General features: G+C 46.9%; 2 protein-coding genes across 9 annotated transcripts; one reads left to right on the top strand and one right to left on the bottom strand.

Moving 5' to 3' along the window:
• Positions 1–8001: 8001 nt before the first annotated feature.
• Positions 8002–11606, top strand: ARHGEF39 (Rho guanine nucleotide exchange factor 39). Of its 2 annotated transcripts, none has more exons than XM_036888563.2 (9): positions 8002–8190; positions 8389–8483; positions 8746–8866; positions 9130–9248; positions 9846–9916; positions 10164–10292; positions 10453–10682; positions 10930–11018; positions 11217–11606. In XM_036888563.2, the coding sequence occupies exons 1-9, from the start codon at positions 8053–8055 to the stop codon at positions 11227–11229; spliced, it is 1005 nt and encodes a 334-aa protein (XP_036744458.1). In that variant the 5' UTR covers positions 8002–8052; the 3' UTR covers positions 11230–11606. The 2 variants fall into 2 exon arrangements, with proteins under 2 accessions (XP_036744458.1, XP_036744457.1); XM_036888562.2 differs by having other exon boundaries at positions 11214–11606.
• A 239-nt stretch (positions 11607–11845) lies between these two features.
• Positions 11846–14853, bottom strand: CCDC107 (coiled-coil domain containing 107). 7 transcript variants are annotated; one of them, XM_057498822.1, is made up of 6 exons: positions 14689–14853; positions 14456–14607; positions 12572–12629; positions 12392–12482; positions 12186–12298; positions 11846–12104 (listed from the first exon to the last, which is right to left on the bottom strand). In XM_057498822.1, the coding sequence occupies exons 1-6, from the start codon at positions 14792–14794 to the stop codon at positions 11866–11868; spliced, it is 759 nt and encodes a 252-aa protein (XP_057354805.1). In that variant the 5' UTR covers positions 14795–14853; the 3' UTR covers positions 11846–11865. The 7 variants fall into 7 exon arrangements, with proteins under 7 accessions (XP_057354805.1, XP_057354804.1, XP_057354803.1 ...); XM_057498821.1 differs by having other exon boundaries at positions 12572–12632; positions 14689–14851; XM_057498820.1 differs by having other exon boundaries at positions 12572–12632; positions 14456–14852.
• Positions 14854–15780: the final 927 nt, after the last annotated feature.

Here is a 15780-nt window from a genome sequence, read left to right as displayed (position 1 = left end):
GGAGGGGAGCAGGCTGACTCACAGAGGGCCCTTTTGTAGAAATGGAGTCAAAGTCCTGCAGGTCTCTCTGGCCCTGTGCCCCCTCCCTGATACCAAAGCCTGGGTAGGGGTGGAGGGATGGAGTGAGGGACAGGTGTGTGTGAAGGCAGAAGGTTATCAGGGCTCTGGGCTCAGCCTGGAACCCAAGGCACCACCTGGCACTATATAGGCTCTTCCTGGCACTGCCTGGCTGCTCCCTAGCCAGACTCTGCTAACTGGCTGGCTTCCCAACCCCAGGCAGGGAAGGAGAAAAACAGGGAGCCAGGGCCCCTAAGTCCTCTGACTGAGAGGGGAAGCAGCCCATGTATGTATCCCTGGCCCAGCCAGGGAGCAGATAAAAGGGTAGGGCAAACTGTTAGGGGAGTCTTGGGGTAGGTGGGTAGATAGGTTGGTGACAAGCAAATCTGAGTATGAATGGAAAACTGAGTATATATATGAGAGGGACTCTTATGGGTTTAAACTTATTTTTCATCATATTACACCTCTACTTAAAAATCATCATTGGCTTTGCACTGCCTACCAAAATATTTTCCATCTGCCCATGTTCTCCCTCAAGTCAACTTCCAAATCCCTTCAAAAACCTTACCCAAGAGACTTTGCCATCTTATGTCTTAATACTGTCCTTCATACTCCAGCCAAATCAAACTATTCATTTTTCCCCCAAACCTTTGACCACCTTTGTTCATCTAGTTCTCACTGCAAGGAATGCTGTTCACCTCTATATTCAACAAATACTTATTTATCATCTACTATATATGTCAGGCACTGGGCTATGGAGTGGAGGTATGGAAATTAGTAAGACAGTCCCTGTCCTGAGGATCTTGCTGTCTAGTGAGTGAGGGCAAACACTATCATAATATCTAGGGGAGAGAGATTAATTCTGCCTCAAATAGTAGTACAGAAGTAGGCAAAATTTGATCAGGTCAATAAGTAACAGTTCAATTGGTAAAAACAATGGGGAGGATGGTATTCTGGGTAAAGGAGAGGCATGAGATATCTTGAGCAGATGACAGAATCCAGTTCTATTAGGTCATGTTGAGAGCTGGTGGGGAGCATGGATTGGAGGGGATAGTGGGTGCAAGGAGGTGAAGAGTGAGAGGACCCCAAGAATGGGCTTGGGGTTCCCAGTCTGCCTATTCATTGAATGTACATTTATTGAGCCTCCTCTAATCCTCCAGGTAGTGTTGCAGGCCCTAGTAGGATGCAGCACTGAGCTAGAGAACAACCTCTACTGTTCAGAGGCTCACTTTGTAATAGGGCCCATATGGCTCTGACACACCAAAAGAGAGTAAAGCAATCTCAGAAGGTTCATATCTGAGACTAACATCAGTAGTTATGCATCAGTATGGCTGTATAGGTTAATTATATATATTGAGATACTTCTAATCCTATTGGTAACTAGCTCCCAGCTGCAGGGTGCTCCTGCTACCCTGCTCCTGCCTGGGGACTCTCCTGATCACTTATCTAGAGAAGTAATGCCTGACACAGCAGGGGCCCTAGGACCCCACATGAATGCCCCAGCCAGCTTCACTCTTGCAGTTTTACAGCCAGAAGTTATTTTACTATCTCTCCTGTCTGAATCCCTTCTATTCAAAACTGAGATCAAGGGCCTCCTCCTCCAGGAAGTCTTTCTGGACCAATCTACATCACAGAAAGAGATTTCTGGTGCCTTTGAACCACTGCAGTTCTTTGTCTGCCCTCACTAATAACCTTGCCCACCATCCAACTCATATTAAGGTGATTTATGATGTTTTATCTGCTCTAATAGCCTTGAGTTCCATAAGGGCAGGGTTCAGTATTTGACTAAGTCTTTTATTCAGTAACCATTACTGAGCATTGTTTTCTCTGAAGATCACCTTGACAGGGCTTGAGAAAAGCCAAATTGACTAAGATGCCTTCCCTGCCCTCAGGGAGCTCACTGTCAATGATCTGTGTGTGTCAAACCACAATTAGTCCAGCACATGACATCACATTTTTATGGTACCCCAAGTTATCTGCCTTGTCAGAGTGATTGTCATACTGTTTGCCAAATTTGTATGGCTGACCAACAGTTGTCCTCCAAGCTGTCATCTTAGGAGGTAGTCTGCTTAAAAATCTAGGTTGCCATTTCAGAAGCACCATGCTAACTGGAGTCTGTATGTCCAGAGATCTTTTTCCAATACCAATCCCAGCTTTATTTCATTTTCCTTCTTTCTAAATGCCCTGAGTGTTTCTATCTTTCTCCTTTTTATGTCTCTATCAGGATCTCTTTGTACACTTTTCTGTAGCACTCTATATGGCCACACATGTCTCTATCATCTCCTGTTTTTTTCTAAGTATTTCAGAGTCCAGATGTGTCCAAGTCAAATCTCTCTCTGTTACAGCTCCCTAAGTTCCCAAATGCCATTCTTCATGGTGCTGTCTCTTTCTTGTGCAGTCTGTCTCTGTCTATGACTGTCTCTGATTTGGGTGGGGAATGTAGACTCTGACCCTGGATTGTGCCTTTGCAGCTGGGAGTCTGCCAAACCCTAAAACAGGTTTGAGCTCTCAGAGTCTTGTTTCCTGAACCTCACCAGGTTGGGACAAAGTGTACTCAGGACTGACTAGGGCACCCCCTGCCTGGCACACAACCTTTCTATGGTTGTTCAAAGTCAAGTTTTTGGTCATTAGGATCTGTGTCTTCAAAAACGCTGAGCACTATGTCTTTGCTGCTCCCAGGGTTGCAGAGGAGGGAGCTATTCCCTGTTAGGGTCGGAAGAGTAAAAGCCCCCTACTCCCTAGCCATGGATTGGAAGCAAAGCCCTTCTGGGGCCTTGGGGCTGACCTGAAGTTCTGGCCTACCTCACCATCTATATTACTTTCCTAGAACTGCTCTAACAAATTACCACAAACTGGGTGGCTTAAAACAACAGAAATGTACTCTCTCATGGTTCGAGAGGCTGGAAGTCTGACCTCGAGGTGCTGTCAGGGCCCTGCTCCTCCTGAAGGCTCCGGGCCTCCTCTAGCTTCTGGCAGCTCCAGGCACACTCCTTGGCTTGAGGCTGCATCACTCCAGTCTCTGCCTTGACTTCACATGACCTTCTCTTCTTGTTCTTGTGTTTTTCTACTGGATGTCTCTTATAGAGACATTTGTCGTTGCATTTAGGGCCCACCAGAGTAATCCAGGATGATCTTATTTCAAGATTCTTGACTTAATTGTATCTGCAAAGACCCTTTTCCCAAAAGGTCACATTTACAGGTTCTAGGTGTGAGAACATGGCCATATCTTCATGGGAGCCACCATTTAGTCTGCTTTGCCATCAGTCATTTTGGAACTGAAGTGGATGCCCAGGGTGAGAAGGAATGGGCTTGTGTTGGAAACCCTCAGGCCTTCTCCCCACGTCCCTCTTCATACCCTTTGTGGGCAGTTTCACCCACTCCATGGCTTCTATACATTGATGAGAGCCAAGTTTCCTCAGGGCTATCTCCCACCTACATGGGCCCAATCAAAGTGAAGCTCTGTGTCTGCACTATTTGATGGCTGAGGGAACCCACTTTCGCTTTGTCCACACATGGATAAGGAAGCACACAGCCACAGGAACTGTGGACGGCCTTGTTGTAGCCACAATGGAAACCAGCCTTAAGATGGAGGCAAAACCATGGAAGGCAGAATGGAATGGTGGTGAGTTGATGGAGCTACTGGATTAAGTTAACCTATGCCTGCTTGCATCTGGACTTTTTTTTCAGTCTTGTGAGCCAATAAATTATCTTACTGGTTAGCCACTCTGAATTTACTATTACTTGTGATATAGTCTTATTGATAAAAATTTCCTCCATGGTTTGGCCTCTATCTGGCTCTCCAGTCTCCTTTCTCATCATTCTCTTTGCAATCTATGCTCTAGTCCTACTAAACTTCTCGCAGTTTCTTGAATGCAATGTGTGTGCGTATGTTTTATTTCCAAGCCTTTGTCCACGCTATTTGTTTCTCACATCTCCCCCTCTGCCAGCTCTGCCTAACCAAGTTTTGTTTTGCTCATCCTTCAGGTATCAGTTCACATGTCACTTCTGAGAAACTTTCCAATTCCTAGCCTAGAGTGAGTTCATTCCTGCATGTGTAGAAGGCTATACTTCCCTTGTAACATTTATCTCACTTCATGGTGACTTCTTGCCATACTGGGTTAAAACATCAAGAGGGCAGGAATCTTATTTCTCTTGACCATCACTTCATCTCCATGCCTAGCACAGGACCTGGCACATGAGAAACCTTTAATTTTTGTGGAATGACTGATGATTGTTGTTCAAAACATCCCTAGGGCTTTTCTAGCATCCAGTAAATTGAAAAGCAGAGGTTGAGGGTAATTAAAGGATGGAGAGGTTGTTGCTGATCCTTTTCCCCTGGTCCCTCATTCCTTTGGACAGAGTTGGGGGTCGAGTCTTTTCCAGGTGGCGTATGCTGTGCCTGACTTGCTCTGTGGGATTTGGTCCCCATGGAATCAGTAAAAGTGTCCCCAGTGTGTCATCTCAGTTATGCTCTCTTCTTCTTCCAGAGTTGGATGATTCCTCACCTGACCCCACAGTAGGCTGTTACCCACCACTATGCACACTCTGACACAGCACCCAAACACACCTGTCACCAGCTGTGACCCCAGTGTTGTGTTCTGTTTCCATCACCTAGGCTCATGGTCTTACCGATCACCATGGGATTATCTGTCCCCTTGTACCTTTGAGCTCTTACTGGGGACTGCTCCCTCTTCACTTGAGACAGTGTAAACAGTCCTCCACCTATATGGTGTCACCAACTTTCTTGCAATCAGAGTACAAGGTACAGCCTGACCCAAACTCACTCTTTCCTCCATCAAGCACTTCAAGTTGCTTCTCTCTAATCTCAATCCAGAATTTCTCCTTCCTCAGAATTCTTAGAATTTTGGAGAGGTAGAGGGAACCTCAGAACCCTGACAATGCACTGCTTCTTGGCTTGCAGCCCAGATTCCTAGGTGTCCTCAGTGTTAGAAATGAGTTCTAAAGTTTGTATTTAACATTTTGGTTTTTAATAGCATTTTTTTTCTAATTAAAAAGGAATGTATACATGGTCAAGCAGAAAACTTGAGTAAGGCAGAAAGTATAAGGGAATTTTAAAAATCACCCTATTTGTTTTATTCATCCCTTTAATCACAGTGATTCAGTGCCTGGCACAAATTAGATACTTAATAAATATTTGCTGAATGAATTATCTGCAATCCCATCACCCAGAGATAAAAAAGCCAATTAGCTTTTGCTTGTTTATCCTTCTAGTCACATATATGTTATACATAAATGGGATTATACAAACAACTTTGTGGCCTGCTTTTTTTCTCTTGGCAATATTCTATATGCATTTTCCCATATTGATAGATTTTTTAATATAATTTTTAGTGCTTTCATATTATTCCTTCAAATGGCTGTACTATAACTTTCCTAGTCAATTCTCTACCACTGGTCATTTAGATGGTTGTTTTCTGTTGTTATAAACAACATTGTGCCAGCCATCATGGTCCATATATTTTTATCCACATATCTATTTCTTTAGGATGTATTCCTAGAAGTGGAACTGCTAGTTCATAAGAGCTGTCACATTTTAAGATTCCTTACATATTCTGACAAAATGACACTGTCAATTTACCCTCCAGGGCTACTGCCAAATTTTCAAAAGACCTAAGGAAGGAAGGAAAATCTAGAATATTTTATTTTTATTTATTTATTTTTTGGTATAATTAATATACACTTACATGAGCAACATTGTGGTTACTAGATTCCCCCCACTATCAAGTCCCCACCACATACCTCATTACAGTCACTGTCCATCAGCGCAGTAAGATGCTATAGAATCACTACTTGTCTTCTCTGTGCTATACTGTCTTCCCTATGCGCCCCCCCATGTTATGTGTGCTAATTGTAATATCCCATTTTCCCATTATCCCTCCCTTTCCACCCATCCTCCCTAGTCCCTTTCCCTTTGGTAACTGTTAGTCCATTCTTGGGTTCTGTGAGTCTGCTGATGTTTTGTTCCTTCAGTTTTTGTTTTGTTCTTATACTCCACAGATGAGTGAAATAATTTCATACTTGTCTTTCCCTGCCTGGCTTATTTCATTGAGCATAATACCCTCTAGCTCCATCCATGTTGTTACAAATGGTTAGAATTTGTTTTCTTCTTATAATTGAATAATATTCTATTGTGTATATACACCACCTCTTTATCCATTCATCTACTGATGGACACTTAGGTTGCTTCCATTTCTTGGCTATTGTAAATAGTGCTGTGATAAACATAGGGGTGCATGTCTTTTTCAAACTGCCTCTGCCCGTTTTTTAATTGGATTATTTGCTTTTTGTTTTTGTTTGTTGAGGTGCATGAGCTCCTTGTATATTTTGGATGTCAACCCCTTATCGAATGTGTCATTTATGAATATATTCTCCTATATTGTCAGATGCCTTTTTGTTCTCCTGATGGTGTCCTTTGCTGTACAGAAGCTTTTTAGTTTGATATAGTCCCACTTGTTCATTTTTGCTTTTGTTTCCCTTGCCCATGGAGATATGTTCATGAAGAAGTTGTTCATGGTTATATTCAAGAGAGTTTTGCCTATGTTTTCTTCTAAGAGTTTTATGGTTTCATGACTTACATTCAGGTCTTTGATCCATTTCAAGTTCACTTTTGTGTATGGAGTTAGACAGCAATCCAGTTTCATTCTCTTACATATAGCTGTCCAGTTCTGCCAACACCAGCTGTTGAAGAGGCTGTCATTTCCCCATTGTATATCCATGGCTCCTTTATCATATATTAATTGACCATATATGCTTGGGTTAATGTCTGGACTCTCTATTCTGTTTCACTGGTCTGTGGGTCTGTTCTTGTGCCAGTACCAAATTGTCTTGATTATTGTGGCTTTGATTACTTTAGTAGAGCTTGAAGTTGGGAAGCGAGATCCCCCCTGCTTTATTCTTCCTTCTCAGGATTGATTGCTTTGGGTATTCAGAGTCTTTTGTGGTTCCATATGAATTTTAGAACTATTTGTTCCTCTTCGTTGAAGAATGCTGTTGGTATTTTGATAGAGGTTGCATTGAATCTGTAGATTGCTTTAGGCAGGATGGATGGCCATTTTGACAATAGTAATTCTTCCTAGCCAAGAGCATGGGATGAATTTCCATTTATTGTCCTCTTTAATTTCTCTTTAGAGGGTCTTTTAGTTTTCAGTGTGTAGGTCTTTCACTTCCTTGGTTAGGTTTATCCCTAGGTATTTTATTCTTTTTGATGCAACTGTGAATGGAACTGTTCTCCTGATTCCTCTTTCTGCTAGTTCATCGTTAGTGTATAGGAATGCAACCGATTTCTGTGTATTAATTTTGTATCCTGCAACTTTGCTGAATTCAGATATTAGTTCTAGTAGTTTTGGAATGGATTCTTTAGGGTAGTATATTTTTATCTTTAACTAGGTAGTACAGACCAGTCAACTCCACGGTTTTGCTTTTGGCCAGAAGTACAGAAATTTGGAATCACCACGTTAGTTATTGACATTTGCTAAGCAGGAGTTAATTGGCTGCCAAGTTTTGGATCAGTATGAAAGGAGAACTTAAAACTTAAAACCTGTAAACTTTGTCCCGGGACCAAACTGTTTCAAACCTTATGACCCGTGAGGGGTCCTAGTAGCGAAAGCACTGGGGATGACTGAACCTCAGGGTCTGACACAGACACGGGACAGAATATGTACTGTAAATATTGCCCCCATCTCAATTCTATAGATGGACACTGAGGCCCTGCCAATGTCTGCACCCCGGAGTCTCCTGACTCAAAGTCCAGGCTGCTGCCGCAACTTAGGACCATTTATAGAGGACAGCCATCCAGTTCCGGAAGAGACCCGACCCAATTTTGCTGGCCGCCGCGCATGCTCCGTCCTGTACGCAGCCTCCCGGCGCCAGAGGGCGCGCTCTCTTCCCAGGCCGAGGCCCCGCCCCCGGAACGGTTAGGATTTGAATCTCAGGCGGGCTGTGGCCGGAAGTGTCCACCCGTCACGTCAGCCCGGCATGGAGGGTCCGGGCTTCAGCGCACCGTGCCCGGTACAATTGCAGCGTGCCCGATGGGAGCGGAAACGCGTTTGCACGGCGCGAGAGTTGCTGGAGACCGAGCGGCGCTACCAAGAACAGCTGGGGCTTGTGGCCACGGTGCGGGTCTGCAAGCCCTTCTGTATGGGCGGGGATACTTGGGTGTGGGAGGGTGTGCGCGAGGTCAGTGACCCCGAATGTCCTGGGTCTTGGACTGTCCGTCCGAGTGTAGGGAGCTCAGACTTCCACAGTTAATGGATGCGCCTTGGCCCTAGCCTCCTCTTCCTGCAGACTATGTACCCTATCCTCTTTCCGCAGTACTTCGTGGGGATCCTGAGAGCCAAGGGCACTCTGCGACCACCAGAGCGCCAGGCTCTGTTTGGGCCCTGGGAACTCATTTATGGTGCCAGTCAGTGAGTAAGAGGGGCGTGGGTTGAGAGGATGGAGAGCCCTGGCCTCTGGCAGTACACAGAGCTGAGTCGGACAGTCCTGGGTTCATATTTGGAGTCTGCCGATTACTCATCTGTGGTCTTGGCCCAGTGCCATACCTTGCCCAAATTCTTCATCTGTAAAATGGGGATAATATCACTAGCTCCGGGGCAGGGTTATGATAATTACATGTGGTGGTGCTTGAGTAGTTGTTGGGCTGCTCCTTTTTTGTCCTCACCCACGCAGTTGGTTGCTTCCCTACCTCGAAGGAGGGCACTGGGGGCAGGGCCTGGAAGGCTTCTGCCCACACCTGGAGCTCTACATCCAATTTGCTGCCAATGCAGAGAGGTCCCGAACCACCCTGCAGGTAACTGAAGATGAACTCAAGTCCTTCCTGTCTTCCTCTTTTGCCCCATTCATTTTTTTCATCTGGAGACCCAAACTTCATTCATACTGTTCCTGCATTTATAGTGCCCTCTGGGTGCCCAAATCTGTTGCTAAGTTCCCTGTTGGGAAACCGGTTCTCTCAGGAGCACACAGCTTAGTGAGGCTGGGAATGTGTATACACAGATAAATAGAACTTAAGGAATGGCTTCTCTCCCTGCTACTAATCCTTTCCCATCACTCCAGGAGCAACTAAAGAAAAACAAACGTTTCCGGAGGTTTGTGCGGCTTCAGGAAAGCCGCCCTGAGTTTGGGGGACTTCAGCTTCAGGATCTGCTCCCTCTGCCTCTGCAGAGGCTCCAGCAGTAAGTGAACATGCCACGACTCGGCCAACTTCACTTTTCAGATTCTGTACAACTACTGCTCTCAGCAATGTGGGATTCCATGGGATCTGTCCCAATGCCTCTCACCTGGGACAGATTGCTCCTAAAATCCTTTTGCAGGAGTAAATATGAACCCACTGGAGTACCTGGGGTCTGCAGTCTCAGAACCTTAGCTGGAAATGTGGAATTCTACACTGAAGTGAGGGAGCCTGTAGGAGGGCTAGCAACAGGGTATCTAAAAGCTTGCTGAGATGAGAGGCCGGCCGAACTTAGAATTTCTGTTTCTGGGGATGAGTTAAGTTGTGTGTAGAATCCTCCTTGGGTTGATTAACTTTCATCTTAGGATATAGCCTCCGGAACTATGGTCAGTCTGCCCAACTCAGTGTGGGACAGAAGAGAAGAGGGCCATGTGGTGTGAGTGCAGGTTTTGAGTCCTGGATGAAAGAGGGGGATACAAGAGACAGAAGCAAACCTTTCCTGGTTGTCAACTGCAGTATTTGTAGGGGGTGATCTACACATGTGTTCGAATTTTGCCCAGCTCTACTTCCCCTCATAGATGTCCAACTGTCTTGATTCCAGGTATGAGAATCTTGTCGTTGCTTTGGCTGAAAACACAGGTCCCAACAGCCCTGACCACCAACAGCTCACACGTATGTTTTTGTGCCTTGCAACTCAGGCAGGAGGCTGCCTCTCCTGTATCCCTTTCTGGTTCTGACTTCCAACAATGTCTAGTATACCCCTATCTTCTTTTGACGTGCACACAATGTCCCTGTTGCCTTGCATACTCTTCAAGAAGTCAGATCCTGACCCTGGTCCCCTCCAGAATAGCATGTCTTTCACAAACAGTCACCCAAAGTGGAAGATATGCTGGGAGTGGGGTGGGGGTTGTTATTCCAGGGGCTGCCCGGCTGATAAGTGAGACTGCCCAGAGAGTCCACACCATTGGTCAGAAACACAAGAATGATCAGCACCTCCAGCGTGTCCAGGCTCTGCTCAGTGGACGCCAGGCAAAGGGGCTTACCTCAGGTAGCCATCCTACTTTCAAGTCCTCAAACTGCCCTTTCTTAAGCCATCTTTCACTGTATTGCTGGCCCATACCCCCCATTTCCTCAGCCTCCCTTTCCTTCTGTTTCCATGGATCATGGTCCTGGAGCTGCACCAGAATAACAGCTCTCCCATCCCCCAGGTCGCTGGTTCCTATACCAGGGCTGGCTGTTGGTGGTGGCTCCCCATGGGGTGCCTCGGCCACGAATGTTCTTCCTCTTCTCTGATGTGCTCCTCATGACCAAACCTCGACCCCCACTGCACCTGTTGCAGAGTGGCACCTTTGCTTGCCAGGCCCTTTATCCCATGGCCCAGTGTGAACTCCACAGGGTCTTTGGCCACTCAGGAGGCCCTTGTGGTGGACTGCTCAGCGTAAGTAACAGTGGGAGCCCTAGATAGTAGAGGCCCAAAATATACCTCAAATGCCTATGCACCTGTTTACCTCCTTGGCCTGGGGCCCTTTCCTAGGAACTGAGCACTATACTGAGAGGATAACTGGGGTTTGGGGTTCTTAACTAGTTTTTTCCTCAGCCCTAAATTATCTCCATGGAAACAGCAAGGCCTTCAGCTTTAGGCTGGACCTTTCTGAGCCATACACTAAGAGGTGGTCTCTTGTTAGCTGTCCTTTCCCCATGAGAAGCTACTGCTTATGTCCACAGACCAGGAGGAGTTTTTGCGTTGGTGCCACAATCTGACTCTGGCCATTAGGTAAGATGTGTCCTGCCTCAGAAAGAGGGCTGAGATGGAGCCCATGAGCTGGAAAATAAGGAGTTCCGATCCCATCTCATGTCCTCTGTCTGTCTGGGACTCCCCCTGTGTGTGTCTGTCTGGGACACACCCTGTGGGTGATTTTGTCTGAGCAGAGTGCTCATGCCAGAGCCTAAACTAATCTTCTCTCCACAGCAGCCAGAAGAACTAGAGAAATCTTACAAATTCCAGAACCCAGGATAATTCAGGAATAGGTCAGAGTCAAGGAGTACAAAGAAATTTTCAATACTAAACAAAACACAGAACCCTTCACAGTCTGAGAAGGGTCTTTTTGGGTTTGCCTGGGATGATGTCACACTGGGTCATTTAATCTTTTAAGAATCAGGAAACCAAGTGGAACGTCTGCTGAACCAGCCCCTCCAACACGGATGTGGGGATTTGGGACTGATAAGCTCGGTGCTGTGTCTATGGCCAGTCCTTTACCAAGGCTGCAACTTCGTAAACATGGATATTTTTATGTTGTATGTAGTTTCTATAATTTATTTTCCCTCTGGACTTGAATAAAGGTGTTTTTTTTTTGGAAAGGTCTTTCTGTCTCAGCTATGCAATATAAAAAAGGGGCTTTTTGTGCCTTGAAGGCTGGCATGATGGTGCCCTCAGGAATACAAGGAAAAGAACTGGAGCTCCCTCTGTCTTCTTGGCTCTCACAGTGGAAAGCAGCCTCTTTAGCCTAATAAGGGAAGCTTTTCAAGAAGGCTCAGTTGTTCTTAGGCACCTAGTATGGGTGTGTGTATGACCAGCTGGAATGCAAAAAGCATACAGGAATATCCAATCACAAGAACAGACTCTATTTTACTAAAACTTCAGCTGTCGTTGTTCCTCCTTCCCAGTGGGGGCTGTGACTGGGTCCCTTCGCCGCAGCCTTGCTACATCTTCTCCTTAACCCCTGCTCCACTTCGCAGGGAGTAGCTAGGTTCCTTGTCTCTGTGCTCCAGTTTAGGGGCTCCTCCCAGGTCTGACTGTCATCTGCCTCCTCCTCCTCCTCCTCTTCTAGACACAAGTCCTTGGGGAAGGGTATGTTGGCTTCTGTGAGGGGAAAATTCTGGCATGCTCCTGTTCCAGAGACTGTCTCAGCCTCCAGCAGACTCTCACCTCCCGATCCTTTACCTGGTTCTTGAACCTCCACACTCTTGTTTGGTTTGCTTTCTTGTAGCAGCTGGTGGATGGTCTGAAGCTTCATGTTCAGAAGTTCCTGCTGGGCTCCAGCCAGGGTAGTCACACTATAGAAATGTCCACTCAGGGGCTGCCCAATCTGTATTCCCACTTTTCCCACCCACCACAAACTCCCCTGGCCACAGGGGCATTGTTCTTACCGCTCAAAAAGGGGATCCAGCTGGGCCACCAGATTGTTTAGGTGTTGCTCTGTCTGGGCCAGCTGTTTTGTCAACAGGGCCAGCTGTTGCTCTGAGGGTAAAGAAAAAAGGAAAGCAATGGTTACTTACCATCTTCTGTTCCCTAATACCCCACCAAGCACAAACTTGTGCAAAACCCACCTGACTGCAATGATTCCTTCTTGCCTGTCTCTTTGAGAACAGCACTCTCATCTTTCCCCTGCTGTGGATAAAGGAAAGGAGGAAGGGGTGATACTCAGTTTCCAAAGCCAGTAAGAGTAGGAGGATAAAAAAAGGAAAGGAGGAAAGGGTGATACTCAGTTTCCAAAGCCAGTAAGAGTAGGAGGATAATTGGAAGTAGAGAACGCTACTGGGTTTTTACCTCAGAGAATCACAATCACATCTAGTCCATCTCCCTCACCCAGGATGTGATGCATGTCAGTATGCCCCACATGCGATCATTCAGTCTATTGAAACCACCTCCAGGAGCGAACAGCTCTCCAGTTTGATAAAGCTCTGGTTATAGTTTATATACAAAGCCAAAAACTGTCCTTCATTTACCTTCTTCTAAAATCATGTCTTTCCAACGTGATAGCCCCTCAGGAATTTGAAGACAATGGTTCTTCCCCCTCCATCCCCTTTCCCATGTGTCTTGCCAATGGGTTTCAGCCCCAGGCAAGTTTGCTGTGGATTCAATGTGACCAAAGAAATTGACAGCAAAACGTTCCTGGGGTGAAAGGGTTATACCCAACTTTATTTCCAGGTGGCAGGTCAGTCACTAAAATCCTGTTCACTCAGAGCGAGTGCATGCAGCAAGCAGGCCTCTGTCTCTGGGCCCCTCTGTCCGCACAGCCCTCCTCTGGGCCTCTCTCCCTGCACAGCCATCCCACACAGCCCTCCTCTAGGCCTCCCTCCCTGCACAGCCATCCCGCACAGCCATCATCTGGGCCTCTCTGCACAGTTGTCCCACACAGCCATCCTCTGGGCCTCTGTCCTTGGCGCTGCCACCACTCCAGCCTTTGCTCTGCTCTCCTGCAGCCTTGCAGCCATGCCACTGGGCAGAGCTCTTTTATAGAGTCAACAGCCATGTATTACCCATAGGTGTGCAGTGAGCTAGTCAACCAGGGCCAGGTGAGAATTCTGGCCACAGGAACTCTTATTTTATCCACACCATGTCTTCTCTGGTTTAATATTGCCAATTTCTCTCCGTGCTCATTTGATACAGTTTTACCTGGTTGCTCTGCTGAGCACACAGTGCCCTTAAAGAGGCACCCTGAAGAAAATAAAATTCTCTAGTAATGTCACATTGCACAACTAAACTTTATTAGTCAACTAAAAAACTGCTAAGTTATGTTTCTTTCAGACAGCACTTGGGTTCAATAATAGAATATATCTGTTCTCGTTTAATTTCATCATTGAATTCAGTCCCTCACCCTAGCCTGTCAAGTCTACTTGGAATTATGATCAGCTATCCCTATTAGCTATCCCCTCTAGTTTCATATCTCCAAATTGCTTCAGCCTTCTATTACCCAATGCAAGTGAGTGACAGGACCAGGGCTGAAGATAGTCTTGGGAGGCACTATTTTCCATTTTAACAGTTTCAATCCACCAAAATGTACTGTTGGTTCACGTTTCAGGGCCTCCTCAAGAACATGAGACTGCTTGGTACACTGAACTCTAAAAACCCTGCAGCTACAGCAATCAACTGCTGGTGCCAAAACCTTGGAAACTCACCAGAAACCGCACTTTTATAGTACGATAATTTGTGAGTTGAAATCCCAGCTCCACCAATTACTAGCTCGGATGACCTTTACTCTCTTTATTGGATCGAATATGATTGGTCATAATTTGTTAATTTACCAAGCACCTTTCACATCTATTATTACTTCACTGCATACTCAAAATAGCCCCATAATATTGGAAAGCCGTAAAGAACTACTGTCTTCATTTTATAGACTGACAGGAAGATGTGTCTTGGTCTTGGTACCATAGCGTCCCCAAGGAAGATTCAGGCCCGGGGAGTCCCCACCCCTGGTCGTCCCACACCTGCAAACACTTGTACAGCACAAAAGCCACGACAGCCGCGGTGTATAGCGCTCCCAAAGGCAGCGCCGGGGCCCCGGCTCGTTCGCGCTGGTCCTTGGGTGGCGCCCGCCGCCGGGGTTCCACGGCCCCTGGGGCGATCTGTGCCGGGTCTCCTGAGGAGAGCAGAGGTGGGAAAGCTGGGGCCTGGGACCCGCGGGCGGTCCCAGCCTCCCTCCAGCAGCCCTTTCTGGTACCTGAGTGTGCCCGGAGGTCAGGGTTGGGGCCGTCTCCGAGGACCCCGGGTAGGGTCGACGCAAGTAGCAACCCCAGCACGCCCGCGAGCGTGGGAGAGCTCGCCATAGCAGGTCCAATGGGGACGGCCCGGGCGGTGCCAGCGTTGGCTGGGTGCCCCAGCGCGCATGCTTCGTGGAGGCCACGCCCTCTCCGCGTGAAGGCGGGGCCAGATATTATTTGCATAGGACTGTAGGACAAGCTTTCCTAAATTAGTCCATTTCTTACTATTTAGGTATTCTATTAGTCAGAATGCCTCCAAAAGCCTACCGTCTCAGATTATATTAGAAAGTAGTTTTTATTTTTCACGGCGCCAACATTCTCACCCTAACTGAAAGATAAATTTTTCATGGACCTATAAAAGCGGAGAGACAAGGCATTCCTTAACGGCTCGTGCTGAAGGCCTGTCTCCTAGGCTACGCACTGGGGACTAGTTCCTCATTTATGCCTAGGGGAAAGTCCCCGGACCTCTGGCAGAGAGTGCCGCGTGCGCACGCACGTTGATCTTCCCTGCTTCTCACAGTTAAGTCCGCTAAGAAGCGATCCCGCCCCTGGTGGGGGAGCTGAGCGGCGTTGTGGTGGGGCAGTCATCCGTCAGTTCTTCTAGTTACGCAGGCAGTGCGTTTGGGCGCACCAACCACACGGGGCTCATTCTCAGCGCGGTGCTTTTTCAGAAAACTAACGGTTTACAATATCTTTTGGCTGGGTCTAGGAAGCCCTATCAAACGTGGAACTAACACCACAAAGGCCTAATGCACCCCTGAACCACTTCCAGTTCCTCACATGAACAAACACATTACTGTGTCATCTTTCTGCGGTTTTTTTTACCTGAGACAGGATTCCTCTTCCTCACCCTCTCCAACTGGCAAATGCCTCGTCTTGCCAATGGGTTTCAGCCCCGGGCAAGTTCGCTATGGATTCAGTGTGACCAAAGAAATGATAGTAGAACGTTCGTGGGGTGAAAGGGTTATGCCCAACTTTATTTCCACAGTGGCGGGTCAATCACTAAAATCCCGTTCACTCAGAGCGAGTCTGAACGCAGCACGTAGGTCTCT

Source organism: Manis pentadactyla, chromosome 3, assembly GCF_030020395.1.
Source record: "Manis pentadactyla isolate mManPen7 chromosome 3, mManPen7.hap1, whole genome shotgun sequence".
In the NCBI taxonomy this organism is placed as follows: domain Eukaryota; kingdom Metazoa; phylum Chordata; class Mammalia; order Pholidota; family Manidae; genus Manis; species Manis pentadactyla.
This window is presented reverse-complemented; position numbering and strand designations above follow the sequence as displayed.